The sequence below is a fragment of the Gnatocerus cornutus genome, chromosome 9 (assembly GCF_029298725.1).
Source record: "Gnatocerus cornutus isolate USDA-ARS CGAHR chromosome 9, icGnaCorn1.1, whole genome shotgun sequence".
NCBI lineage: Eukaryota > Metazoa > Arthropoda > Insecta > Coleoptera > Tenebrionidae > Gnatocerus > Gnatocerus cornutus.
The window spans coordinates 3,640,774-3,668,625 of NC_142241.1; the positions used below are offsets into that span (position 1 = coordinate 3,640,774).

The 27,852-nt window shown below is 34.3% G+C and overlaps 1 protein-coding gene across 9 annotated transcripts in view; it reads left to right on the forward strand.

Annotated features, from left to right (window-relative positions):
* The window catches only part of LOC148167839 (phosphatase and actin regulator 2), an 83,042-nt gene that overhangs the window by 33,600 nt on the left and 21,590 nt on the right, over positions 1 to 27,852 (forward strand). For 8 of the 9 annotated variants that reach the window (XM_088044843.1, XM_088044848.1, XM_088044844.1 and 5 more), the window contains 4 exons: positions 18,098 to 18,259; positions 18,309 to 18,410; positions 18,482 to 18,658; positions 24,322 to 24,372. In XM_088044843.1, the coding sequence (XP_087900969.1) occupies positions 18,098 to 18,259; positions 18,309 to 18,410; positions 18,482 to 18,658; positions 24,322 to 24,372 (492 nt within the window). The remainder of the gene's footprint in view (positions 1 to 18,097; positions 18,260 to 18,308; positions 18,411 to 18,481; positions 18,659 to 24,321; positions 24,373 to 27,852) is intronic. The other variant, XM_088044847.1, reaches the window with a different exon arrangement.

Below are 27,852 nucleotides of genomic sequence, written 5' to 3' on the forward strand. Positions count from 1 at the left end.
CACAGGAACATAAGACAAGGTTGGAGGAAATCAGATGGAAATCAGAGGAAGTTTTACGAAAACACAAGGAATTTAGGGGAATTTGGACGAAATTTCCAGGAAATCAGGGGAAGTTGGACGAAATCACAAGGAAATCAGCGAGAAAATCAGGGGAAATTAGGTGTATAAAATTTTTGAGAAGTGTTAATCCCTGACAAATCATGTCGTCAATAGAAAATCACTAGAAAATCAGGGGCAATCAATAGGAGAACTGAGGAAGTTAGATAAAGAGAAGAAAATCAAAAGAATTTTGATGAAATCACAATGAAATAAGGAAAGGTCGGACGATATCATAAGGAAATTAGAAGAAGTGAGACGAAAACACAGGAACATAAGACAAGGTTGGACGAAATCAGATGGAAATCAGAGGAAGTTTTACGAAAACACAAGGAATTTAGGGGAATTTAGACGAAATTACCAGGAAATCAGGGGAAGTTGGACGAAATCACAAGGAAATCAGCGAGAAAATCAGGGGAAATTAGGTGTATGAAATTTTTGAGAAGTGTTAATCCCTGACAAATCATGTCATCAATAGAAAATCACTAGAAAATCAGGGGCAATCAATAGGAGAACTGAGGAAGTTAGATAAAATCAGAAGAAAATCAGAAGAATTTTGATGAAATCACAATGAAATTAGGAAGGTCGGACGAAATCATAAGGAAATCAGAAGAAGTGAGACGAAAACACAAGAATATAAGACCAGGTTGGACGAAATCAGAGGAAGTTTTACGAAAACACAAGAAATTTAGGGGAATTTGGACGAAATTGCCAGGAAATCAGGGGAAGTAGGACGAAATCACAAGAAAATTAGCGAGAAAATCAGGGGAAATTAAGTGTACGAAATTTTTGAGAAGTATTAATCCCTAACAAATCATGTCATCAATAGAAAATCACTAGAAAATCAGGGGCAATCAATAGGAGAACTGAGGAAGTTAGATAAAATCAGAAGAAAATCAGAAGAATTTTGATGAAATCACAATGAAATAAGGAAAGGTCGGACGAAATTATAAGGAAATCAGAAGAAGTGAGACGAAAACACAAGAATATAAGACGAGGTTGGACGAAATCAGATGGAAATCAGAGGAAGTTTTACAAAAACACAAGAAATTTAGGGGAATTTGGACGAAATTGCCAGGTAATCAGGGGAAGTTGGACGAAGACTGAGGAAGTTAGATAAAATCAGAATAAAATCAGAGGAATTTTAATGAAATCACAATGAAATAAGGATAGATTGGACGAAATCATAAGGAAATCAGAAGAAGTGAGACGAAAACACATGAACATAAGACGAGGTTGGACGAAATCACATGGAAATCAGAGGAAGTTTTACGAAAACACAAGAAATTTAGGGGAATTTAGACGAAATTGCAAGAAAATCAGAGGAAGTTGGACGAAATCACAAGGAAATCAGCGAGAAAATAAGGGGAATGTAGGTGTATGAAATTTTTGAGAAGTATTAATGCCTGACAAATCATGTCATCAATAGAAAATCACTAGAAAATAAGGAGAAATCACTATAAAATCAGGAGAAGTCAAACTTGCAAGGAAATAAGGAGAAGTTGGACGAAATCACAAGGAAATCAGGGGAAGTTTTACGAAATAACAAGGAAATCAAGGGAATTTAGACAAAATTACGAAAAATAAGGAGAGGTGAGACGAAATCATAAGGAAATCAGGGAAAGTTTTACGAAATCACAAGAAAATAAGGGGAAGTCAGGTGTAGGCCATTGTTGAGAAGCACAATTGTCGTGACAGCTCCTCAATTATCAGTATCACCAACTTCGAAATTTTGAGTGGGAAATTTGAAATCCCACGTTTTTGATTCGATTTTGTTAATAATGCCGCAATACCATTGCATCATAAAAATGACTCTTTAATTAAGAACCTCTTAAAGCACAATCCACCATTAGCCGAATTTAATTTGGACGTTTTGGAGGGCAGGAAAAAATATAATTTAAATTTCCCTTAGCAACTCGCGGAACACTTGGTACACACAATCTGCATACTCTGTTATTCTGTATGTTTTTCGAGACACGCTGAAATTTTGAAAAAATTGATGATCATATTGAAATCACTTTGCCTAAAATTGGGGTAAAGTGGCTCTAATAGTTTATTAATTATGAACAAAACATGGAAATAAAGAACTCATAAAAAGCTGGAAGCAAAATTTGTACTGGCGAAATTATTTCTCAAGTAAAATGGCCTCCGGATTCTGAGATATTCTTGTGAAATTATTTTTTTACGTTGTACTGTACATACAAACATTTATTTTCGTTACTTTTTTTATAAACTTACAACGTTATGGGAGTGCTTGACAGTGTTTAAGAAAGCTAAGTTAATAAGCTTTCCAACGACCTATAAAGCTCACCGTTAGCGTAAATACTGAATGTATTTATGCTAACTAATGAATCTATGTTTTTAGTGATTTTTATGTAATTTTTCATATTACTCGAGAATTATTATAACGATTTTTTATTGTGATTGTGATTGAAATGATTGAGATCTTATATCTTATCGTTTTGAAGTTACAAGACAAGAAACATCTTTTTTTTATTTTTTGACAATTTAAAAAAAATCAATGCAATTGCTTAAAAAATCTTAATTTCTAGACACATACCATATTGAGTTTTGAAATGACTAACGCAGCCCTGAATAATGAAGTTTAGAAAACTTTTTGATAAAAGAGTTCTTAATATGGACCAAAAAATTGGAATTATTTTTTTTATTATTCTATTTATTTAGAATCAGGAAGCAATTATACTTTAGAAATTACTTTCCTCTGCTCCAGTACAAATTTCGTTCAAAATTAGGAATTAGATCAACAGGACTTAATTTATGTACTGCAAAATTAGAAAGGCTTGCACTTTAATTGTCTCTTAAATTTCTGCATAAAACCGTTATGTTAAAACGTATAACCATTAAAACGGTCGTTGTTTTAATAGTCGACATAAAACCAATAATTGAATATTCATGTTTTTATTGATACCTTAAACTAAATACATGTTTCTTTAACCACACTAACACCACGTCAACATTTATTTATAACATTTATTAGTTCTTCTAGATTTAGTCCTAGTTTTACTAGTTTTTTCGAAAATTTCTGCAAGATTGGACTAAGTTATAATTGAACTCTATTTTTACTTATAATTATTATCCAAGCTCTTCTTTGCGAATTCAAGCCAGAAAACGGTGAGAAATCGTCGTTTAGCATCGAAATATGTGGATTTTTCTAAGAATTTTGATGATTTCGTGCATTCAGCCGTTGAATCTTGATAAAAATTGGTGGTTTACAACCATTATGTCGTTTTCGTCTAATCCATCCAATGAACAAAAGCCAATGAAAAAGTTGCAAAGCAAATCTAGAGTTCGGTATCTTTTGTTTTTTTATTATTTTTATTCTTTATTAGCTCATTTATTATCCAATAAATAACAATTTTGGACATCTAACCAATGAGGAAAAAGTTACGGTAAATAAAGACAATGGTAGCCAATAGAATTAATTCATTTTTGTAATTTAATCCGATTGCAATCTCATTCTCTTTTTTTCGATGAAGAAATAAAATAAAAAAGGGTTTCTGTGTGGAAACGCTACTCATTTTTTGTTCAACGTTCTGAAATGCCGAGCTCTTTTATGTCCCCCGCTAAACTTCTTAATCTTTCTTAAATTTTCGCTGGTCTTATAATTTAAGCTGATTTCCGCACTTCTGGACAAATTGTGCCGAAAGTATTGCGGCTAACAAGCTTTCTCGGCGTTTCGTTTAATAAAGCAAAAACGATTAGAGGGCAACGACCATGTCAAGAAGCCTTACAATATTTTTTTAGTAAAAATTGCTATTTTACGGACTCAATTTAGTTCCTCCAATGAGTCTTTTTCGGATTGAATACAATAACAACTACAAAACTTTATTTGATCCATATGAATTAATAATTCAATACTATTTTCTTCGTGTTTTTGGTAATTTCTGCTTCTTCTTCTACTTTGCATGTAAGAAACAGTCATTTTTTTGTGTTTATTTTAAACAAACTGATGATTGCTATGTAAGCACGGTAACTAACATCCGAAGCGCAATATTTTAGAGAAATTTTAGTAAATAAAAAATGTTGTTTGTAACACATACCTAAAATGTTTTTGCGGACTCTTCTACGATTAGTCCGCAAAACCAGTACTTTATTTACTTGTAACAAAAATAGCTATTAACGTTTTGCTTTCTATAATAAAATTGCTTAGAATTAAGTAAATATCTAGAATAACAGTTTCTTATTTAACATTTCCGTTCAATGAAGTCAGCGCTGTCTGTCATGTCTGATGGCTTTTTTATTTGAACACCCGACATTTGGTTAAAATGGTTTGGATTTTCCCTAACGATGACAATTAGAAACGTAGAGAAGACACTCAAACAAAGAGTTTGTCAACAGCTCTATTGACTTCCGAAATCGATTCCAACTGAATTGAAGTCGAAGGACATAAAAGTGGTAAATCGGATTTCAGCTAACTCTGCAAAAAGGAACAAAGACGTAGATTTTATATGGTCACTGTAGCAAAGTTGGTATTCTGTGCGCATAATTGCAGACTACCACCCCCACAAATTCGAACTCATGAATATTTAAACTCAAGTTTCTTAAATTCTGCGGTCCATTATTGGAATGAAATGATCGCATTTTGAATATTTGATGCTTGGGGTGGAGTTTCCGAACTTTTTCATGAATTCTTAAAACGTTGGTTTCTTGGACTATTTTCGAATTTAGTGACCAATTCAGAACGTTTAAAAATATTTTTACAACTACGAACCCATATTCTCACATCTTTGAAATTTGCGCTTTTTCTGGGTCATTAGTAAACACTGCTACAATCTATTGTTTTTGGGTTATGATAGAACATGGGAATATTTTGCCAATGTGCACAATAAAAGTTACATAAAGTTTTGTTTCGAAAGTGAAAATCTGTGAAAATTTTCATACAACGCCAAGACCTAAAACGTTCTCTTTGGCTTCCTGCCCTGGAGCACTGTTATAATTGTCGTTGTGGGTTTCACATTTCGAACTGTGGCGGAAACGAACGTCAAACGACGCATTTCATCAAAATCAATTATTAACGAGGCACAGGAAGCCATTGATTCATGGGGCAATTATCTGGGTAAAAAATTCCACTCCTTTTTGCCATAAATCGCGACAAATTCATGAGCAGCAATCTCTGTTCTGCTCTGATCTTAACTGTTTAAATAAACCTATAGGAATTTTAGACATCAGCAGGATTTGAAGGGGATAAGTTAGATACCTGTAATGAATACATGCTAATTTTGATTAATAGATGGCTCCACAAGCAACTGACGAATTTTATTGATTTTTTTGATTAGTTTATTCTAAAATTTCTTCTTTGTCTAGTTTAATTCTTCTGCATGTTTCGAGACTTTCGGACTATGTCAAGGCCCTCAGGAGGCGTCGCTAACTTCTCGCCAAACACGCATTTCGGGCGTTTATCGTGTCCTTTATTGCCGTCTAGAAACCTCATAACGAAGTTTAACGAGATGTCGGCTTTAATTGTAGCAAATTGGTTGGGTGGGCGAAGAATTCGGCTCTGTAGAGGTGCGATAAAACCAACAATTCCCACACAAATCTGATTTCCCCCTCGATTCTTAAGATAACATTGAAAATCCATGTCACACGATGTTTGCGCAAAACTCCGATCCACCTGATAACCACCAAGTGAATGAAGGATTGCGTAAAAGCGTGCAGTTAACTGTACATTTTCAGTTCATTCGGTATTTAGTTCACCTCCAAGTTGGAACTTTCAATGTTTTTATTTATACAATCGATAAGAGTTCAACGGCCGTCTCCTCTTCCTGTCGTTTCGAGCTTTTAGTGCGCCTTCCGTATTACTTGAAACAAAGCTGACATGTCCTTGCGAGGATGACGTAGCGCATTCCTCAAGAGGGCGCATCGCCGAAGACTGGTTTGGAGTGACCTGAACGCTGGAATAGACGCGAGCGCAGGCCTTTAAAAAGTAAGAGTGCGAAAAGGAGCGATGGTGTACTGTTAGGCGGTTTTCTTCACTGCCATTACTGGCGGTGTTTCTTCACTAAAGGATGGATTTTCCGATTGATAACATCTAAACGTTAAATTTAAAGAGGCATGTGAGCCTTCGAGATAAAAATTTTTGTTGAGGAGCAAGCGGAAGCGCCATTAAATTCAGTTTTTTTTTTCGACATAAAATGAATTCGTTCTGACTGACATTCAGGTCTAAAATGATCACTACAATGAAAGCGTACTTTATTTTATTATCTCAAAGAGAAAGTCATAATTATTGTTAACGCCCAACCCGAGCAACTAATTGTTCGAAATAGCAACACAGTCCTAATTTAAGCGGAAAAGTATTAAATCCAAGGACTGGCGATTACTGGGTCCGTTCCAAGTTCGTCCTAACCTAACACTTTTAACGTTCAGTCCCACTATAAATTTAGCCGTCTGTTGGCCTAATTCTCGGAAATTGGCCGTCAAAACTTGATGAATAGTTTTCACCAGCCCAAATTATCTAGTTTCCTTAATGAGGAAAGATAAAAATTGACATTAATTATGCACGTTTCTCTGTTAAAAAATGTTTGCGATTGGAATGTTTTGCTTGGGATAATTTATGAAATTGGTTTCTAGTTCCGACGGGGCAACACATTTTTGGCACGGTTTGGACAAGTGTCATGATAATTGATAGTCGAGTGATTTACACGAAAGTGTAGCAAAAGTTGAAAGAGAATTTGAAGTTGCGCGGTATGAATAATCCAAATGCTTTTAGTGTGAAGTCAGCTACGAAATCGGAATCAGTTTTCGGCAGCTGCTGAACAAAATTGGCGCTCTGGCATGGCATCGATTTTGAATTACTACTTATGTAATGTGCTTAGCAAATGAGAAATAATTATACGTCATTTTTCCTGCAGAGAATTTACCGAATTACAAAGGAGCAATTTTCTAAATCAGCAGGATTTGAAAGGGATAAAATAGATACCTGTAGTGGATAAATGTCTGTTTTCTCCCCTAGATGGCTCCCTAAGCAACTGTCAAGTTTTTTCTAATCCCAAAATATAATGAAAACATAAAGTTATAATTAAATACCTGTTAATCTGAACTGAATATTACAAAAACTATTTTTTTACTGACACTGAGGGCGCTTTTGGAAATATTTAGTGGCGTTAGGTTTACTGCCAACTGTATTTTTAATTGCTTTTTGACATTTTACATTGAAAGTTTGAATCTATACGTACGTTAATGCGTTTTTAATGTTTTTGTTAAAACTAACTTACCACAACAATACAGCTAATAAAAATTTAAACGCGTATTATCCGCACATCAAGAAGATATACAACTACTTTTAGTATTCACACCGCACATGGGAACATTGTTAACAAATGTTTTAAGCGTTGCGCGAGTAGCGGCATTCTCGGTAAAAAACTGCGTTTTCTCGAAATTCTTTTTTGATACGGTAAAATACGATTATAGGCATATTGGAGAGATATGACAGTTCTTGTTGGCTGTGTAACTCCCTACCTGATCGACCAATCACAGAGTAGCATTTTAAATTTGCCGCCGACAAAAAAATCTCTGCAGGAAAAATTAGGTTTAGACAACAAATTGTGGAAAATAATTGTACTGGAAAAGTTTAAAGTCATTTCTAAAGGGGAAAGGCTTTCTGATTCCGAATGTGAAGTCTGTTTTGCTCCATCAGGTCCGGATTCAGAGATTTTCTTGAATAGTTTTTTATTTTTTTTTATTTATTTTTTTTTTTTGAAAACTTGCAAAGTCATGGTCGACTGTGTTTTAAGAAGCTAATTCAAATAGCTTTCCAACGGCCTATAAAACTTATAAGGAAGGTAGGGTAGGTTCATGGTGTTTGAGAACAACTTCTCATGTCTCAAACAAAAACGCAGTTTGCAATTTTGCATATAACTTAATATATTACACCGATTTTTTATTGTGATGGATTATTGCAAAGACTGAAAACTTGCTTTTTTGCGCTGAATATGCAGGACAAAAAACATTGAGATATTTTTCAAAAAAATTTCAAGTTTTTAGAATCTAAAAAATTCTAAGAAATTGCAGAAATCTATAAAAAATCTAAAGCACTTTTACAGGGTGGGTAAAGAGAGTCGATATAATCTAGAGAATCTAGAGAATTAGTTTACAAAATCTTGTATAAATTTAGAAGGTGTCTACCGAGACTACATATATCTAAAGAATCTCGAAAATCTAGTAGAAATACAGTAGAGCCTCGATTATCCGGGTGCGGATTATCCGTGCAAGGGTGTTCGTTCGATTATCCGTGCATTGCAAAAAAACACGTAAATCGAAGACCAACTACTTCGTACTTTTGCATCTATTGTTAGAAATCTTAAAATTTGGAATTTCGAGTATTGGTTGGGGTAGTTTAATGAGAATGAGATTTAGCTTAAAGCGGAGAACAAAAACAAAATTATGAGTTTCATTTTTTGTTTTTGAGTAGTAGTGTTCGCAAACATTAACAAAAATGCTTAAAATCATTTTTTTGTAGTGAAAACCTTCATAATTAAAAAAAACTGAAAACTCAAGTTGCAGAGAAAAATGAGAAAAAAAAAAGAAATTACCAGATTTTTTTACTACAGAATAGTTACTTTTTTGTATATGTTTGATAAGAATTGATTGTTTCAATTTCTTTCAATATTTAAAATTGTTATTGTTAAAGTGTTGATAGGTTTTGTTAAAATTTTTATAAATTTTGAATTAAAAAAACGTTCCAAATAATAACGTTCTGTAGCCTTAAACGTATGTTTATTTAACAACTCGATTATCCGTGCAGGCTTCGGTCCCGAGAAGCACGGATAATCGAGGTTGTACTGTAGAGACATTCTATCAGAAATGTAGAGAATCTAGTCAATCTAAACAGAATCTAAGGAAAATGTAAGAAAGTACAGATACTAAAGAGAATTTAAGGAAAATTCAAAGAAATTAAGAAATTAAAAGGAGTCTAAAGTTACCAAGAAAATCCAGAAAAGTTCAAAAAAGATCTGTCGAAAGTAGAGATTATTTAATAAATGCCAGAAAAATGTCTAGATAGATTTTTGCCTTTTATAAATTCTGTCTAATTCTCTTTGGATTTTCCTCAAATTGTCTCCTGATTTTCAAGATCTTGTATAAATTCATTAGAGTCATCCAATTCTCTTTGTATGCTTTCATCACATTCTTTTTAGCTTCTGTCTAAATTCTTATTAGATTGTTTATAGAAATTCGTTGGCATTATGGACCAAAACAATTAGAGGGTGGAAATCTGTTAAAGGAATTGATTAATTTTTTTTGAAAGTTAACATAAAATGGATGGGTGGATATCACTGAAAATTAATTTTTTGTATCTTTATTTGAACTTTTTCCGGGCAAACTAGGGGCAGTAATCGATGAAGATACGAAAATGCCTTTAAAATTATTAAAATTATAAAAAAACTCGACCAAGAACTTTTTTACAGTTCCTGCATAATTTTTATCTATGATCTTCCATTATGCCCAGTGAAATTGTTTAGAAACGTGAAATTTATTAAAAGGCTATGATTAAAATTTTTACAAAATCTTTGAAAGTTAACAAAATACGAATTTTCTCTAAAAATCACTCCAAATTCTTTCTCATGTAACTTCTACAAGCTTCTACAAGAGTGGCTATGAAATGTCAAAGAAATTTGCCGCTCATTACAAATGTGGGTTTCGATTTTTCAACTGACATTTGCAGATAACCTCAAACATGGAACACAGTAAGTTTAGAGAAATAAACTGTTCTAGTTGTGGTTTAAAACCTGAAAATCAAAAACTTGGACACAAAACTGTTACTGAAACTTCGTTGACGTAAGTAACATTGTAAATAATTTTCAAGACAGTTATATTCACTATGAAAACAATGCGGCAAAATAGTGCATGACAGGAATTCCAGAGCCACCCTTGATGCTAGAAACATTTGTAAACACCGCGCTAGAAAGCAGAGATCTCATCCTTTATAATGACGTATTTTAATAAAAAATCATGAATCAATTTTGGAGTTCTATGCAAAAAAGTGGCAAGTTTTTAAAAACAGTTTGTTTTTCTTTTTTTTTAGTTTTTCTCTAATATCTTGACCTGCGACTTATTTAAGTACCTTTCCAATGCTATATTATAGAGTTTCATGATTTTGCAAGTACTAAAAAAACTGAATTAACAAATATCTCTGAGCCCTGACCTAATGGAGGAAAACTGAGTTCAGATTTAGAATCAGGAGGCAATTCTACTTTAGAAACAACTTCGCACGGCTCCAGTACAAATTTCGTCCAAAATGTATTACATTCATTTTTATATTGACTGAAAACTTCGTTTTTGCTCGCTTTGGTCTTTGGTGTCGGAGCTTCGACGGGTGAGCACAGCCCCGCTAACAACTCTCGTATCTTTATAGACATAAAAATAATTTCACAGAGAGTATTAATAGAATCGAGGACATTCGATACAACCGTTCGCTTTATCACGCATTGTCTATGTTCGTTAGCCGTTCCGTCTCATTGTTGCAGCAAAATCGTTTTATCTGTTCCGGTAATCGAGTTGTCAAAGTTGACGAGCGCAAGTATGAAATGACATCGGAAAATGGAGAAAGGCGGTATTATTCATTGTCATCCAAGAGGAATCTGCACCTCAAATAACTTTCCAAGATGGCGCTAACTTTGGTTATTTATTACCCGCTCTTTGCGGACCAAGAAAATCATAAATTAGAAGGTAATCGCCACTCATTTGTCGTCAAGAAGTTGCATAGGTTATCACGCGTTTTTGCGTTTGAGTTATAAATAGAGCTTTGTTGTAACAATTAGAAGAATCCCCTGCCCTTGGTAATAAAAGAGATTACGTTAAGTAGGAAGTACATGATGGCGGCAATAACAGGCAGGAGATGACACCCCGTCTAAATTAGCGCCGTTTGTAGTAAAGCACATGGGAACGGCCCCTGCAAGGTCAAAAAACTTTCAACGGTGGGCGGTGGTAGAAACAACCAGTCTATAGCCAATTAATTACATCTATTAACAATAAACAAAGAAACAATATCTTATAAGGATATGACACAACAAAACTGGTTACAGTTACAAATTGTACTGAGAGTTTCTTGGAACCGGACGAAATTTACAAGGAAAACGCACCAAGAACAAAGACGATATTTCATTCTAACCAGATAACCTTTTTTCCTCAGATATTGATCAAATTAAAACTCGCCTCCGTTCACTTTCTTTCGTGGAAAAGTTATGACAGTGGTCCAGAAACACAAAAAGACTCGCCTTTACTGTTATAAATGTTAAGAGGAGTCTTCACCTAAACCGAGTTTCGAAAGCAATAAAAATTCGGACAGCTGTCAAATTTGCTTGGTCCCTCTGAAGACATCATAAAACGTCATAAAGTGATAATCACTTTACCCGCAAAGTTGAGACCGAATATGATTTACAAGGGGTTTCTGCAGCCCACAAAAGTACAATAGGTTTGCTCTTTTATGTAAAATCTCTAATAAAAACTGTTTTGGTTCAAACACAAGCAACAATTCTTCTAGTTCGAGAGCTTAAATCATAAGCTAAATAAACCAAACAATTTTTTTTTATGTTTTATGAGGAGTTGATTAAAATCTACTGGAGTGGCTAATCGCAACTTAATCGAGGTGCCTCAATTATCTTAATGCTAATTAGTAATTAGTCTTCTTTTTATACGAACACAAGTAACAATTCTTCTGCTTTCACAACTATCGCCTAAATTTACTTAACCTTATAAGCTTTTGGTAACTCAGCATTCGAAGTAAAATAAATGAGAAAATACGATTTCGTCGATGAATTCTAAAAAGATTCTGTGCTTTCTTACTTATTTTATTATTGAAAAGATAAAGATAGTAGGTGACAATTTAAAAGCACATACAGAGAAAATACAAACGTAAAAATGCCGCAAAAGACGGTATAATTTAAGTAAATAACAAAAAAATAATTGTACTATTCCTTTGTTAGGTGCAATTGCGGACTGTATGGTGTTTTGAAAGTAAAACGTATTTTAAGTAGTTGCTCGAAGGACCAGAAATTATAGAAAATTTCAAATGTGTGAATAGAGTTTATTTGTTGGCATCTGATACAGGACTGATTTTAGAAGCTGTGGTCTCCAGAAAAGCCACCTGCACCGACACCCTCACAGGGCGGGGTGGCGGTGAAGGATGACTGATGTGGGACCACACCAAAAAAAAAGGTTGGGACATTTGGTTTACTGGGTGCTCCAGTAAACATGCCGCCCCCTTGAAGTATTGGACTTCAACATTACCAAATGAATTAAATATTAAACTAAAATACTACACTACATACAAGATACAACAAAAAGAGATAAAAATAAACAATCCATATAAAATAAAAGAAAATGCAATCATGAATTGTCTAATTGATTGGAAGGGCGCACACTTTCTTCACTGCTCGTTTAGTTACACCACTCGCGGTTTTAATTGTCACAACGCGCACTAAGCCGTCGGCTCCTGCATGGGTTTCAACGATTCGCCCTAACTTCCAGCGAAGCGGTGGTAGATTGTCATCCACCAGGACGACGAGGGTTCCGACGGTGATGCTGTGGGTGGTTTGCTGGCTCTTAGGACGTGTTTGAAGTTGCGACAAATACTCCTTTTGCCAGCGGCTCCAAAAATGTTGGTGCAGTTGTTGAACCCTTTGCCACCTTGATAGACGGGTTGGTTGGAGTTCGCCCAAGTCGGGTTCGATTGGAGCAGTGATGGGGCCCCCAATCAAAAAGTGACCAGGAGTCAAGGCTTCCAGATCATTAGGATCGTGGGAAAGAGGGGTTAAGGGACGCGAGTTTAAACATGCTTCTACCCGAGTTAAAAAGGTATAAAATTCTTCGAAGGTTAGAGACGCGTCGCCCACGACTCGACGCAAATGGTGCTTGACACTTCTTACCGCACGCTCCCAGAGACCTCCAAAATGCGGCGAATTTGGCGCTATGAAGGTAAATTTGGTTTTAATCGATGTCATCGAATTCAAAATTTCGTTTTGAAACTGTGCGGACCTAAACATTTCTCTTTCGGCACCTACAAAATTTGTGCCGTTATCCGAAAACAGTTCCTTCACATGTCCGCGCCTCGAAGTGAATCTTTTTAGAGCCCCTAAGAAACTCTCCGTTGTTAAATCGCCCACAAGTTCCAAATGGACGGCTTTAGTGGAGAAGCAGACAAACAACGCTACGTAAGATTTGACTTTGATCGACCTTCTGGTTTTATTTGTTTTAATATAAAATGGACCGGCATAGTCCACTCCTGAGATAAAAAACGGACGTAAAGGTTGTACACGTGGTTTAGGTAAATCGCCCATTTTTTGATTGAGCCGCTGAGGATTAGCTCTTGCACATTTTACGCAAGATCGAATTACCGACCTCACCATCGTTCGACCTGACACCGGCCAATATTTCTGGCGAACCATGGCTAAAGTGCCCTCATGCCCGGCATGAAGTACCGCTTCGTGTGATTCTCGGATTATAAGCTTTGTGAAATAATGATTTCGCGGAAGGAGTACCGGGAATTTATTGTCGTACGCTAGAGGAGAGTTTTTTAAAAGACCACCTACTCGGAGGAGGCCGTCTTGGTCTACGAAGGGATCGAGATTTGACAAATTATGGCGCTTGGTTCCGCCCATTTTTACAGCCCCCAGCTGTTCCGCAAAGGCACTTTCTTGAATGGATTTTAAAATAATTTTCTCAGCCTGATTGATTTCGGATATTGAAAGGTTGAGAGAATTTGACTTGGATTTTTCCCGCGTGGCCTTAATAAACCGTAAAACATAGGCCATAACTCTTATCAATTTAGAGGTGGACGAGAATTTTTTTATAATCGGTAGTTCTGGCGGAGGCTCCGTAACATTTAGCACAATGGCGGTTTTTCTTTCTGCGCCAACTGAATTTCGGGTGTCGCGTGTTTCGGGACTTTTAGGTGTCCAGGATTCGGGCCACTCATTTGGATTGTTAACCAACCAATTCGGACCGTGCCACCACAAGCTGCACGTGCTTAAGTATTGTGGCGTGCAACCTCTGGATACGACGTCGGCGGGGTTGTCTCCGGATCTGACATGACGCCATTCCTCTCGAGTACTCCTTTCTTGTATTTGACCGACCCGGTTGGCGATGTACACCTTCCAGTTTTCAGCGGGTTCACTTAACCACGACAAAACGATTGTTGAATCGGTCCAAAGGTATCTTTTAGTGATTTTTAAATTGAGAATTTCGGTTACCTTGCAAACCAAGTGGATTAATAATACCGCCGCATTAAGTTCGAGTCGCGGTAACGTTACCGTTTTGATAGGAGCAACTCGCGATTTGGCGCATAATAAATTGACGGACGTGTTTCCTTCAACGTCCGTGCTCTTTATGTAAATTGCGGCACCGTACGCTTTTGACGAAGCGTCGGCAAATCCGTGCAGTTCTACCGCACGCGCGGGTACTGTTTGGACACTTGACAATTTCCGCGGTATGTTTTGTAAGTCATCAGATATCGCAAGTTTTCAAAGAATTTGACAAACGCGGTTTCGATAAGCGGCGGAACCTGCTGGTCCCAGCTTAACTGGAGATTCCAGAGTCCTTGCAGAAGGATTTTTGCAGTGACCACAACGGGATTTATTAATCCGAGTGGATCAAAGATTCTGGCTACCGTGGATAGAATGAACCGTTTACTGACGACGGTTTTTGAATCTATAACTGGCAGATTGATATTATATTTTAATTGATCTCGGCTACAGTTCCAGTAAAAACCGAGCACTTTGACATCGTTGCTTTCCTCGAATTCGATGTCTCGATTTTTTGTATCATCGACTTCAATGTTTGAGGCCCATTTTGTTAGGTTAAAACCTCCTGACTCTAAAATCTTGGTAAGTTCGTTTTTAATTGATATGACTTGCTGTTTAGTATCCGCCCCCGTTAACAGATCATCCATGTAAAAGTCACGATCGATGATTTTACTCGCGTATGGATTTGAATTTAATGTCTCCAATGCTAATTGATGCAATGTTCGCACCGCTAAAAAAGGTGCACAGGTGGTACCGTATGTAACCGTTTTCAGCTGAAACGTCTGGAGTGGCTGATTAGGATTATCACGCCAAATAATTCTTTGAAATTTATGATCCTCCGGATGGACCAAAATCATGCGGTAACACATTTTGTGGTCTAAATTGTCACTAACAATTATTTTTATATGATTGTAATATGGCGCAAATTGTGTCAAGACTATAAAAATGATGACATATCAACGACCAAAATTAATTTTATAAAATTTATGTTGTGCTACTTGTAAAACTAAATGATTTTACAAATATGAATTCAAAAGTTCCGCAATTAATTAAAAGTTGACTTGTTTTGCATTTTTTACAATAGGATTGGTTTTTGTGAAATTACTGATTTAATACACGAAGTAATTTTCCCGGTGTGTAAAAATTTTGACTGTTACTTGTGACTTCATCACCAATCAAGCTTTTATCAAAATCAAACTGTAGCTAAGAAGCTTTAAATATTCAGACAAGGGAATGGAGGTTTGGTAACAAACGCAGGTACCTGCAAAATGACCCATGGAACTTGTAAATCTTTCGACGGTTTACTGCTTCCATTACTTGCGGTTTAGGGTAATACGAGGATAAATTGAAAAGTCTCCGGCCTTACTCAGATAGAGTACAAATTTGCCCGATGTTTTTATGGCGTTATTTTGTTTCAACATTTATCTGTCTGGCTGTGGATTAACAAAAATTTCTATCAAATAATAACTGTTTGACAGGCTGTCAAAGTTGCTAAAGTTTTGCAAGTTGCAACAATGGAACCAGTTGAAATTCGAGCGGTTATTAAATATTTTCATATTAAGGGTTTATGCCCGAAAGAAATTAAAACTGAGCTTGATGGTACATTACGTGAATCTTCTCCTTCGTACTCCACGGTTAAAACTTGGGTTGCGGACTTTAAACGTGGTCGCAAAAGCACAGAAGATGCGCCGCGGTCAGGAAGACCAAAAACAGCCATTACGACAGAAATTGTTGAAAAAGTCCATAAATTTGTATTGAATGCCCGGCGATTGAAGTTGATAGAGATAGCGGATACTGTGGGTATTTCATCAGAGCGGACATATTATATCCTAACCGAGGTTTTGGAGATGAAAAAATTATCCGCGCGATGGGTGCCGCGACTGCTCACACTGGAGCAAAAGCTGACGCGCAAAACTGTTTCAGAAGAGTGTTTGGACTTGTTTAAACGCAATAGAGTGGATTTTTTGCGACGATTTGTCACAATGGATGAGACGTAGATTCACCACTATATACCAGAAACGAAGTAGCAATCGAAAGAATGGACTGCTAAAGGAGAACCTGCTCAAAAAAAGGCCAAAACAGTTCCATCGGCTGGAAAAGTTTTAGCTTCAGTTTTTTGGGATGCCAAAGGCATTCTCTTAGTGGATTATCTTGAAAAAGGTAAAACAATAAACGGAGCATACTATGCTACCCTACTTGATAAGCTAAAAGAGCAAATTCAAGAAAAACAACCCGGATTAGCAAAGAAAAAAATTTTGTTTCACCAGGATAATGCTCCCTGCTACAAATCAGTTATCGCCATGGCAAAAATCAATGAGTTGCGGTTTGAACTGGTACCCCATGCCCCCTATTCGCCTGATTTAGCCCCCTCGGATTTTAGTTTGTTTCCAAACTTAAAAAAATTTCATGCTGGAAAGAAATACAAGTCCAATGAAGATGTGATTGCTGCCACAAACGAATATTTTGACCAGTTGGACAAAAAGCTTATAATGATGGAATAAAAGCACTTGAACGTAGGTGGACCAAGTGCATTGAACTTGACGGAGATTACATTGAAAAATAAAATTATTGTTTACGCGATATTCTTTTGTTTTCTTGACTAGGCCGGAAACTTTCAATTTACCCTCGTAAATCAATCTTTGCTCACAGAATAAGACCAAACTTTTAATAATGAAATTGAACGGAATCATATCTCCTTTATTTATAAAGCAAAATGAACCAATTTTGTAAGATGTTGTTTTGCTACATAGTTCTACGTAATGCTTTTTTCAAAATAATAAAATAACGTCAAATATAGTGTGAAATGGAAAACTGTTAAATTGTGCATCAAATAACTCCAATTTCAAGAAAATTCCGAAGTTTTTCTAAAAAACCAAAAAAACAGTCTTTTAGTAATGGAAGTAACAAACCTATACTCGAAAACTGAAGTCGATATCTTTTTTAATAAAGAAGTTATTTACCCGTCAATTTACATGGGATCTCCCATAAGAGAAATGGGTGAAGACTCTTAAACGAGGCTTGGGCAAATTAGAATACAACAATTACGAGTTTAGGAAATCAAGTTCAAACGGAGGATTAAGGTTAATGAAAATAATTAGCGCACAATGATAATAACCAACGTGCGCTTCTTTGAAGTGTGTCTAACTATAGACAGGTAAGAATTATACTGCCATAAGATGATTCTTGTTTTAATTACGTGCTTGAGTTGAAGACTGCGAAGCCTCATTATTCTCGGTTTGATAGAATTTGCTGCAATGGCGATGTGGTAAAAAAAAAGTGGTTTTAATGTGATCATAAGTCCGCGAAATGGAAATCACTCTCGACTAGCAACGATTTTTAGCGTCTAGAAACACGAGACAAGAGCAGTGTTGCCTAGACGACGCCCAGTAGTCACCACCTGACAGAGGGCTTACAAATTCCAATTAAATCCCCTGCTGGAGTCTCCTCCTTCCAAAGGAAACGGTCGGTTTATTCCAATTGACCTCTGTGATTAAATCAATTAACCGCCACTGTAAATAAACGTCTGCTTATCGTAAATTTCGTGAGACTTAATGAGCTCTCGTATTGAAAGAATGACTCACTGTTTAGACTCGGCGTCGAGACGCTGAAAATAACGCCGCCAGAGCTCTGTTCAACATTTCGCGACAAGTTTATACAATTCGCGTCCGCGTATCCATCGCGGATAGCTATGGAAGTACATGTTAAAGTTTGTGGTGTTTTGGTGTTGATTGTTCTTCTTGTTGCAGCCAAAAAGCAGAACGGTTCTGCATTCCGAACGAACAGTTTGGGGAGCGGCACGAGGACGCCGCCGCTGGAAAGGAAGAGCAAATTCTCGATAGGGAAGCTCTTGAGGCCGTGGAAATGGAAAAGAAAAAAGAAATCGGATAAACTCGAAGCCGTTTCGCGGAGTGAGTATCACATTCGTCGCGTTTTCACTTGACTTTCCTCCGTTTTCAGCGCTAGAAAGGAAAATATCAGTCCGAGCCAACAGGGATGAACTGGTCCAGAAAGGCATCCTTCTACCAGAGAGCCCTTTAACTACACCCATTTCCGAGCCAGGTAGTTTTTCCGGCGCCATCTGTGCTCCGACGCGAGAAGTTTGTACAGAAATCTATAGTTACTTATTACAGGTGAAACCGTACCGTCGCCATTCCCTCCGAGCGGATATCCGGAGAAAACGCCCCAAGGACCACCACCCGCTTATCCTTCTTTACCGCAGATGCAGCACATGCCCATCAACCTGCTGCAGCAGCAACTCCTCCAAAATCCACACTTCGCACAAGCGAACGCCAATAATAACATTACCGGTAAGTGCTTTAGTTCTACGAGTTGGGCTAGGTGGCGCGGGGTTGGTACAATTGAACACGGATAGATGGCGCTGATAAATTTGTTCAGTCAACATGTTTTGTCTGTTTTTCGCCTTTGACGTACAAAAATAATTTTCTTATTAAATGAAGTCATAAACAGAATTTTGCTCTAATAAAAATACGAGCCTCCCGGGGAGTGTTTTTAATAATTTTACTGAGAAATTTCTTAGGCTGTTTGTTTTCTCGTTTTTCTTGGCGAGATTTTAAAACGGACATTATTTACATAAAACTGGTAATATTACAAATATTATTCGCGTATTATTTTGGTTCAATTGCAGAAATCATAACTGAGATTTCCGGAAATGATTTGTATACCGTTTTATTCACAACTAGGTCGTAATAAACATCGACCCAAATTAAAAGTGACAAAATTGTTTGTCGTCTTGTCTTAATTCGCAATTAAGTGGTAAAGATCTGTCAGTGGAAGAATAATGTTGTTGATCCTTAATTGCCTTGAAGGATAATGAATAATTGAGGCCTGTTTACTATCGCGTTAACTATATTGATCCTCGTAAAACCGTCATAAAACTGTGGATAAATACAATTCAATTATTTTTATACGTTTTTTCGTGGCAAACTTTTTACTGTTCCAACTAACAGATTGTACTCTTTCTTTGACTTTTGTTCGCAAACTTATTCCAGTTTTTAACTTTTTTATCATCCAACTTTTTTTTTGTGAAAACACTCGTTCAGTGTTTTGTCAACAAATCCGCGCTGCGGGTATTTACTTATCCCTTTCTCGAAATTGATTATTAATTTCGATTATATTACTTCACCCACCTGTAGTCGGACTGAATACATATTTAATTCGTTTGGATCCGCTTCCCGATTATTAAATGGCGATTAATAGATTAGCAAATGTAAAGTTTCCTCGTTCCATTTTGAAATTGTTTCGTCAATTTTAATGATGTTAGAGCGCCGCTCCGACAGATTACATTCGCAATTCGCTTAGAATGTCAGGTGTGCTTGTTTTTTTTTGTCGCTTTTGTTATCGAAATGGAGGGTAATGTACCTATCTACAAAATTCTAAAGCAAAAAACACAGATTTTAAAAATTTTCATTTTTGAGTTCAAACAAAAATTGTAGACAACTTTTTCAAAAATTCGTAATTTTGGTAATTTTTGAGCTACACCTATGAAATTTGGGGAAATTACTATATTTGATTTGTTTCTTAGCTTTGCGAAATTGCAAAATTTTAGAGCAAAAAACACAGATTTTAGAAATTTTCATTTTTGAGACCAAACAAAAATTGTAGTCAACTTTCTCAAAAATTCGTAATTTTGGTAATTTTTGAGCTACACCTTTGAAATTTGGGGAAATTATAGTATTTGAGTTGTTTATTAACTTTGCGAAATTGCAAAATTCTAGAGCAAAAAAGACAGATTTTAGAAATTTTCATTTTTGAGACCAAGCAAAAATTGTAGTCAACTTTCTCAAAAATTCGTAATTTTGGTAATTTTTGAGCTACACCTTTGAAATTTGGGGAAATTATAGTATTTGAGTTGTTTATTAACTTTGCGAAATTGCAAAATTCTAGAGCAAAAAAGACAGATTTTAGAAATTTTCATTTTTGAGACCAAGCAAAAATTGTAGTCAACTTTCTCAAAAATTCGTAATTTTGGTAATTTTTGAGCTACACCTTTGAAATTTGGGGAAATTACTATGTATATTTGAGTTGTTTCTTAACTTTGCGAAATTGCAAAATTTTAAAGCAAAAAATACAGAATTTAGAAATTTTCATTTTTGAGACCAAGCAAAAATTGTAGACAACTTTTTCAAAAATTTGTAATTTTGGTAATTTTTGAGCTACACCTATGAAATTTGAGAAAATTATTATATTTGAGTTGTTTATTAACTTTGCGAAATTGCAAAATTCTAGAGCAAAAAAGACAGACTTTAGAAATTTTCATTTTTGAGGCCAAGCAAAAATTGTAGACAACTTTCTCAAAAATTCGTAATTTTGGTGATTTTTGAGCTACACCTTTGAAATATGGGGAAATTACTATATTTGAGTTGTTTATTAACTTTGCGAAATTGCAAAATTCTAGAGCAAAAAAGACAGATTTTAGAAATTTTCATTTTTGAGACCAAGCAAAAATTGTAGTCAACTTTCTCAAAAATTCGTAATTTTGGTAATTTTTGAGCTACACCTTTGAAATTTGGGGAAATTATAGTATTTGAGTTGTTTATTAACTTTGCGAAATTGCAAAATTCTAGAGCAAAAAAGACAGATTTTAGAAATTTTCATTTTTGAGACCAAGCAAAAATTGTAGTCAACTTTCTCAAAAATTCGTAATTTTGGTAATTTTTGAGCTACACCTTTGAAATTTGGGGAAATTACTATATTTGAGTTGTTTCTTAACTTTGCGAAATTGCAAAATTTTAAAGCAAAAAACACAGATTTTAGAAATTTTCATTTTTGAGACCAAACAAAAATTGTAGTCAACTTTCACAAAAATTCGTAATTTTGGTAATTTTTGAGCTACACCTTTGAAATTTGGGAAAATTATAGTATTTGAGTTGTTTATTAACTTTGCGAAATTGCAAAATTCTAGAGCAAAAAAGACAGATTTTAGAAATTTTCATTTTTGAGACCAAGCAAAAATTGTAGTCAACTTTCTCAAAAATTCGTAATTTTGGTAATTTTTGAGCTACACCTTTGAAATTTGGGAAAATTACTATATTTGAGTTGTTTCTTAACTTTGCGAAATTGCAAAATTTTAAAGCAAAAAATACAGAATTTAGAAATTTTCATTTTTGAGACCAAGCAAAAATTGTAGACAACTTTTTCAAAAATTCGTAATTTTGGTAATTTTTGAGCTACACCTATGAAATTTGAGAAAATTATTATATTTGAGTTGTTTATTAACTTTGCGAAATTGCAAAATTCTAGAGCAAAAAAGACAGATTTTAGAAATTTTCATTTTTGAGGCCAAGCAAAAATTGTAGACAACTTTCTCAAAAATTCGTAATTTTGGTGATTTTTGAGCTACACCTTTGAAATATGGGGAAATTACTATATTTGAGTTGTTTATTAACTTTGCGAAATTGCAAAATTCTAGAGCAAAAAAGACAGATTTTAGAAATTTTCATTTTTGAGACCAAACAAAAATTGTAGTCAACTTTCTCAAAAATTCGTAATTTTGGTAATTTTTGAGCTACACCTTTGAAATTTGGGAAAATTACTATATTTGAGTTGTTTCTTAACTTTGCGAAATTGCAAAATTTTAAAGCAAAAAATACAGAATTTAGAAATTTTCATTTTTGAGACCAAGCAAAAATTGTAGTCAACTTTCTCAAAAATTCGTAATTTTGGTAATTTTTGAGCTACACCTTTGAAATTTGGGGAAATTACTATATTTGAGTTGTTTCTTAACTTTGCGAAATTGCAAAATTTTAAAGCAAAAAATACAGAATCTAGAAATTTTCATTTTTGAGACCAAGCAAAAATTGTAGTCAACTTTCTCAAAAATTCGTAATTTTGGTAATTTTTGAGCTACACCTTTGAAATTTGGGGAAATTACTATATTTGATTTGTTTCTTAGCTTTGCGAATTTGCAAAATTTTAGAGCAAAAAACACAGATTTTAGAAATTTTCATTTTTGAGACCAAACAAAAATTGTAGACAACTTTCTCAAAAATTCGTAATTTTGGTAATTTTTGAGCTACACCTTTGAAATTTGGGGAAATTATAGTATTTGAGTTGTTTATTAACTTTGCGAAATTGCAAAATTCTAGAGCAAAAAAGACAGATTTTAGAAATTTTCATTTTTGAGACCAAGCAAAAATTGTAGTCAACTTTCTCAAAAATTCGTAATTTTGGTAATTTTTGAGCTACACCTTTGAAATTTGGGGAAATTATAGTATTTGAGTTGTTTATTAACTTTGCGAAATTGCAAAATTTTAAAGCAAAAAATACAGAATTTAGAAATTTTCATTTTTGAGACCAAGCAAAAATTGTAGTCAACTTTCTCAAAAATTCGTAATTTTGGTAATTTTTGAGCTACACCTTTGAAATTTGGGGAAATTACTATATTTGAGTTGTTTCTTAACTTTGCGAAATTGCAAAATTTTAAAGCAAAAAATACAGAATCTAGAAATTTTCATTTTTGAGACCAAGCAAAAATTGTAGTCAACTTTCTCAAAAATTCGTAATTTTGGTAATTTTTGAGCTACACCTTTGAAATTTGGGGAAATTACTATATTTGAGTTGTTTCTTAACTTTGCGAAATTGCAAAATTTTAAAGCAAAAAACACAGATTTTAGAAATTTTCATTTTTGAGACCAAACAAAAATTGTAGTCAACTTTCACAAAAATTCGTAATTTTGGTAATTTTTGAGCTACACCTATGAAATTTGGGGAAATTACTATATTTGATTTGTTTCTTAGCTTTGCGAAATTGCAAAATTTTAGAGCAAAAAACACAGATTTTAGAAATTTTCATTTTTGAGACCAAACAAAAATTGTAGTCAACTTTCTCAAAAATTCGTAATTTTGGTAATTTTTGAGCTACACCTATGAAAATGAAGTTAGAGCGCCGCTCCAACAGATTACATTCGCATTTCGCTTAGAATGTCAGGTGTGCTTGTTTTTTGCCGCTTTCGTTATCGAAATGGAGGGTAATGTTGTTATGGGCGACGCCTTTAAACCGGAATCTGGGGGTGTTTCCGGTTTGTTGCGAGTTTTGCTAGTTATAACTGCAATCTTTAACGTACGCTTACGAAAGCACAGCCTTCGGCTGTGCTTTCGCTTATGACAATAACAGTATCGGAAAACTTTTTCTAATTTCCCAAAACGTTTGCTGCGCTTTTGTCCTTTTTGCCACGAAACACATTGTTTTCTCTAGACCGGAAGGAAGATTGTTCCGTTGAAATGAAACCAATTACGGAGCGCCTTGGCAATGGTTTAGTTTAGCACGTGATCGTAATGGGAATTCTGCTGCTCGCTGGAAAGTAGCTCTGTTGGATGTGTGTCTAAGAATTATTTAATGATTTGGCGCGAAATTTGAACGGCCCCTCCAGCGCCTCGCCGATTTCCGGCCCCCGATTAGAATTCCGTCCACTTCCCCGTGTTCCTAACGGAGTGTCCGCGCTAATGCAGGAACCATAGGTCAGTACCTCGTTTCCTCCCGTCCAGCGCACTAAACTCCCGTGTCTTCGTTCACCTTGAAAAACGGTTTCCATATTACGCAAGTTTGGTATGAGGAAACGAAACGGGGACGTAGACGCCAGGCGCCGAACGCCGCCGTCGTCTCACTCATTCGTGTGATAGCCTTCGGTGGCGGCGTGTCGCAAGCTCGAACGAGCTTATTTTTCTGAATTTTCCTGATTGACGGTGTTCGAGTGCATCAACAACACTCCGGTCGTGTCGTGTATGTGGCGGCGCTCTTGTACCTTTGACCCCCGCCAGGGGCGCAGCTCCGGACCTGCGAAAGTGGCGCGGCTGCGGCGGGGCCGCCCGACTATCAATGATGGGCTACATCATGGGCTGTACTTGCTTTAAAGGTAAAAAATTGCGGGGAAATTGTAGCGGACGTGGCTTGAATGTTTGATTGAGTGGCACGGCGATGCATTGTTAAATTTTTTTTTGTTTTGTGCATCAGGTATCGCTGACGCTATCATGGACTATATCGTGAGGTATACTTGCTTTAAAGGTATGAATTGTACCCCTGCGTGTACTACCCTTACTAACCCCGGTTCTGGTTTTGTAACTAATTCTACTGGATTTTTCCACCCGGCGCATCCACCATTTGTACCCTCATCTATACCATGAGATTTCGATGGGATTTTTTCACAGTAATTGTGTGGTCCCTGTAGTTAACATTTCCCTTTGACAATTCTATTGAATTATATTCTTGATTAGAGACAAGTCAGTCATAATTGCATATTTTTGTGAAATGCAGATAGCATCGAACGCTGCGATTGACACGATACAATTTGTAAATAAATAAACGCGTTCAGATGAATGCTTGGATATTAATAATTCGTAATGAATATAGTTCCGCAGAATTTCTATTGATTTATCGATTGAAGCTGTCTATGCACCTTAAAAATAGAATCTATTACTTACGCTGATACCGACTGGAGACACGTGTATTGCAGTTTGTCTTTCCACATAAGCTTAAATTTATTTCTCAGGATTTCTTTTTTCTTCAACTTATTCCTCGGGCGTGCCAAATTTTTCACAGTTTTTCTCCGTTTTTACTAGATTTTTTGGCTTTTTCAACGTTGGAATTTTAAGTTTTCAGGTTCCTTGTGCTTCACTCATTTTCAACTTTCCCATTCTTGGACCTGCAATTCGTTAATTTTTATATCCAACTTTCAAAGGTTTTGGAGTTACAAGTTTTCTAGTGTTACAATTTGAGGATGAAATTACTATATTTGAGTTGTTTATTAACTTTGCGAAATTGCAAAATTTTGAGGCAAAAAACACAGATTTTAGAAATTTTCATTTTTGAGACCAAGCAAAAATTGTAGACAAGTTTCTCAAAAATTTGTAATTTTGATAATTTTAATGCTACAACTATGAAATTTGGAGTAATTACTGTTTTTGAATCATTTATTGAATCTACAAAATTGCAAAATCCTAAGGCAAAAAACACAGATTTTAGAAATTTTTATTTTTGAGACCAAACAAAAATTGTAGACAACTTTTTCAAAAATTCGTAATTTTGATAATTTTTGAGCTACACCTATGAAATTTTGGGAAATTACTATATTTGAGTTGTTTATTAACTTTGCGAAATTGCAAAATTCTAGAGCTAAAAACACAAATTTAAAAAAAAAATATTTTTGAGACCAAGCAAAAATTGTAAACAACTTTCTCAAAACTTTGTAATTTCGGTAATTTTAATACTACAACTATGAAATTTGAGGTAATTACTATTTTTGAATCATTTATTGAATCTACAAAATTGCAAAATTCTAGAGCAAAAAACACAGATTTTAAAAATTTTTATTTTTGAGACCAAGCAAAAATTGTAGACAACTTTTTCAAAAATTCGTAATTTCGGTAATTTTTATGCTACAACTATGAAATTTGGGGTAATTACTATTTTTGAATCATTTATTAAATTTACGAAATTGCAAAATTCTAAAGCAAAAAACACAGATTTTAGAAATTTTCATTTTTGAGACCAAGCAAAAATTGTAGACAAGTTTCTCAAAAATTTGTAATTTTGATATTTTTAATGCTACAACTATGAAATTTGGGGTAATTACTGTTTTTGAATCATTTATTGAATCTACAGAATTGTAAAATTCTGAGGCAAAAAACACAGATTTTACAAATTTTTATTTTTGAAACCAAGCAAAAATTGTAGAAAACTTTTTCAAAAATTCGTAATTTTGATAATACTTGAGCTACACCTATGAAATTTGGGGAAATTATTATATTTGAGTTGTTTATTAACTTTGCGAAATTGCAAAATTCTAGAGCAAAAAAGACAGATTTTAGAAATTTTCATTTTTGAGGCCAAGCAAAAATTGTAGACAACTTTCTCAAAAATTTGTAATTTTGGTAATTTTTATGCTACAACTATGAAATTTAAGGTAATTACTATTTTTGAATCATTTATTGAATCTACAAAATTGCAAAATCCTAAGGCAAAAAACACAGATTTTAGAAATTTTTATTTTTGAAACCAAGCAAAAATTGTAGACAACTTTCTCAAAAATTCGTAATTTTGGTGATTTTTAAGCTACACCTATAAAATTTGGGGAAATTACTATATTTGAGTTGTTTATTAACTTTGCGAAATTGCAAAATTCTAGAGCTAAAAACACAAATTTAAAAAAAATATATTTTTGAGACCAAGCAAAAATGTAAACAACTTTCTCAAAACTTTGTAATTTCGGTAATTTTAATACTACAACTATGAAATTTGAGGTAATTACTATTTTTGAATCATTTATTGAATCTACAAAATTGTAAAATTCTGAGGCAAAAAACACAGATTTTAGAAATTTTTATTTTTGAGATCAAGCAAAAATTGTAGACAACTTTCTCAAAAATTTGTAATTTTGGTAATTTTTATACTACAACTATGAAATTTGAGGTAATTACTATTTTTGAATCATTTATTGAATCTACAAAATTGCAAAATCCCAAGGCAAAAAACACAGATTTTAGAAATTTTTATTTTTGAAACCAAGCAAAAATTGTAGACAACTTTTTCAAAAATTCGTAATTTTGATAATACTTGAGCTACACCTATGAAATTTGGGGAAATTATTATATTTGAGTTGTTTATTAACTTTGCGAAATTGCAAAATTCTAGAGCAAAAAAGACAGATTTTAGAAATTTTCATTTTTGAGGCCAAGCAAAAATTGTAGACAACTTTCTCAAAAATTTGTAATTTTGGTAATTTTTATGCTACAACTATGAAATTTAAGGTAATTACTATTTTTGAATCATTTATTGAATCTACAAAATTGCAAAATCCTAAGGCAAAAAACACAGATTTTAGAAATTTTTATTTTTGAAACCAAGCAAAAATTGTAGACAACTTTCTCAAAAATTCGTAATTTTGGTGATTTTTAAGCTACACCTATAAAATTTGGGGAAATTACTATATTTGAGTTGTTTATTAACTTTGCGAAATTGCAAAATTCTAGAGCTAAAAACACAAATTTAAAAAAAATATATTTTTGAGACCAAGCAAAAATGTAAACAACTTTCTCAAAACTTTGTAATTTCGGTAATTTTAATACTACAACTATGAAATTTGAGGTAATTACTATTTTTGAATCATTTATTGAATCTACAAAATTGTAAAATTCTGAGGCAAAAAACACAGATTTTAGAAATTTTTATTTTTGAGATCAAGCAAAAATTGTAGACAACTTTCTCAAAAATTTGTAATTTTGGTAATTTTTATACTACAACTATGAAATTTGAGGTAATTACTATTTTTGAATCATTTATTGAATCTACAAAATTGCAAAATCCTAAGGTAAAAAACACAGATTTTACAAATTTTTATTTTTGAAACCAAGCAAAAATTGTAGACAACTTTTTCAAAAATTCGTAATTTTGATAATATTTGAGCTACACCTATGAAATTTGGGGAAATTATTATATTTGAGTTGATTATTAACTTTGCGAAATTGCAAAATTCTAGAGCAAAAAAGA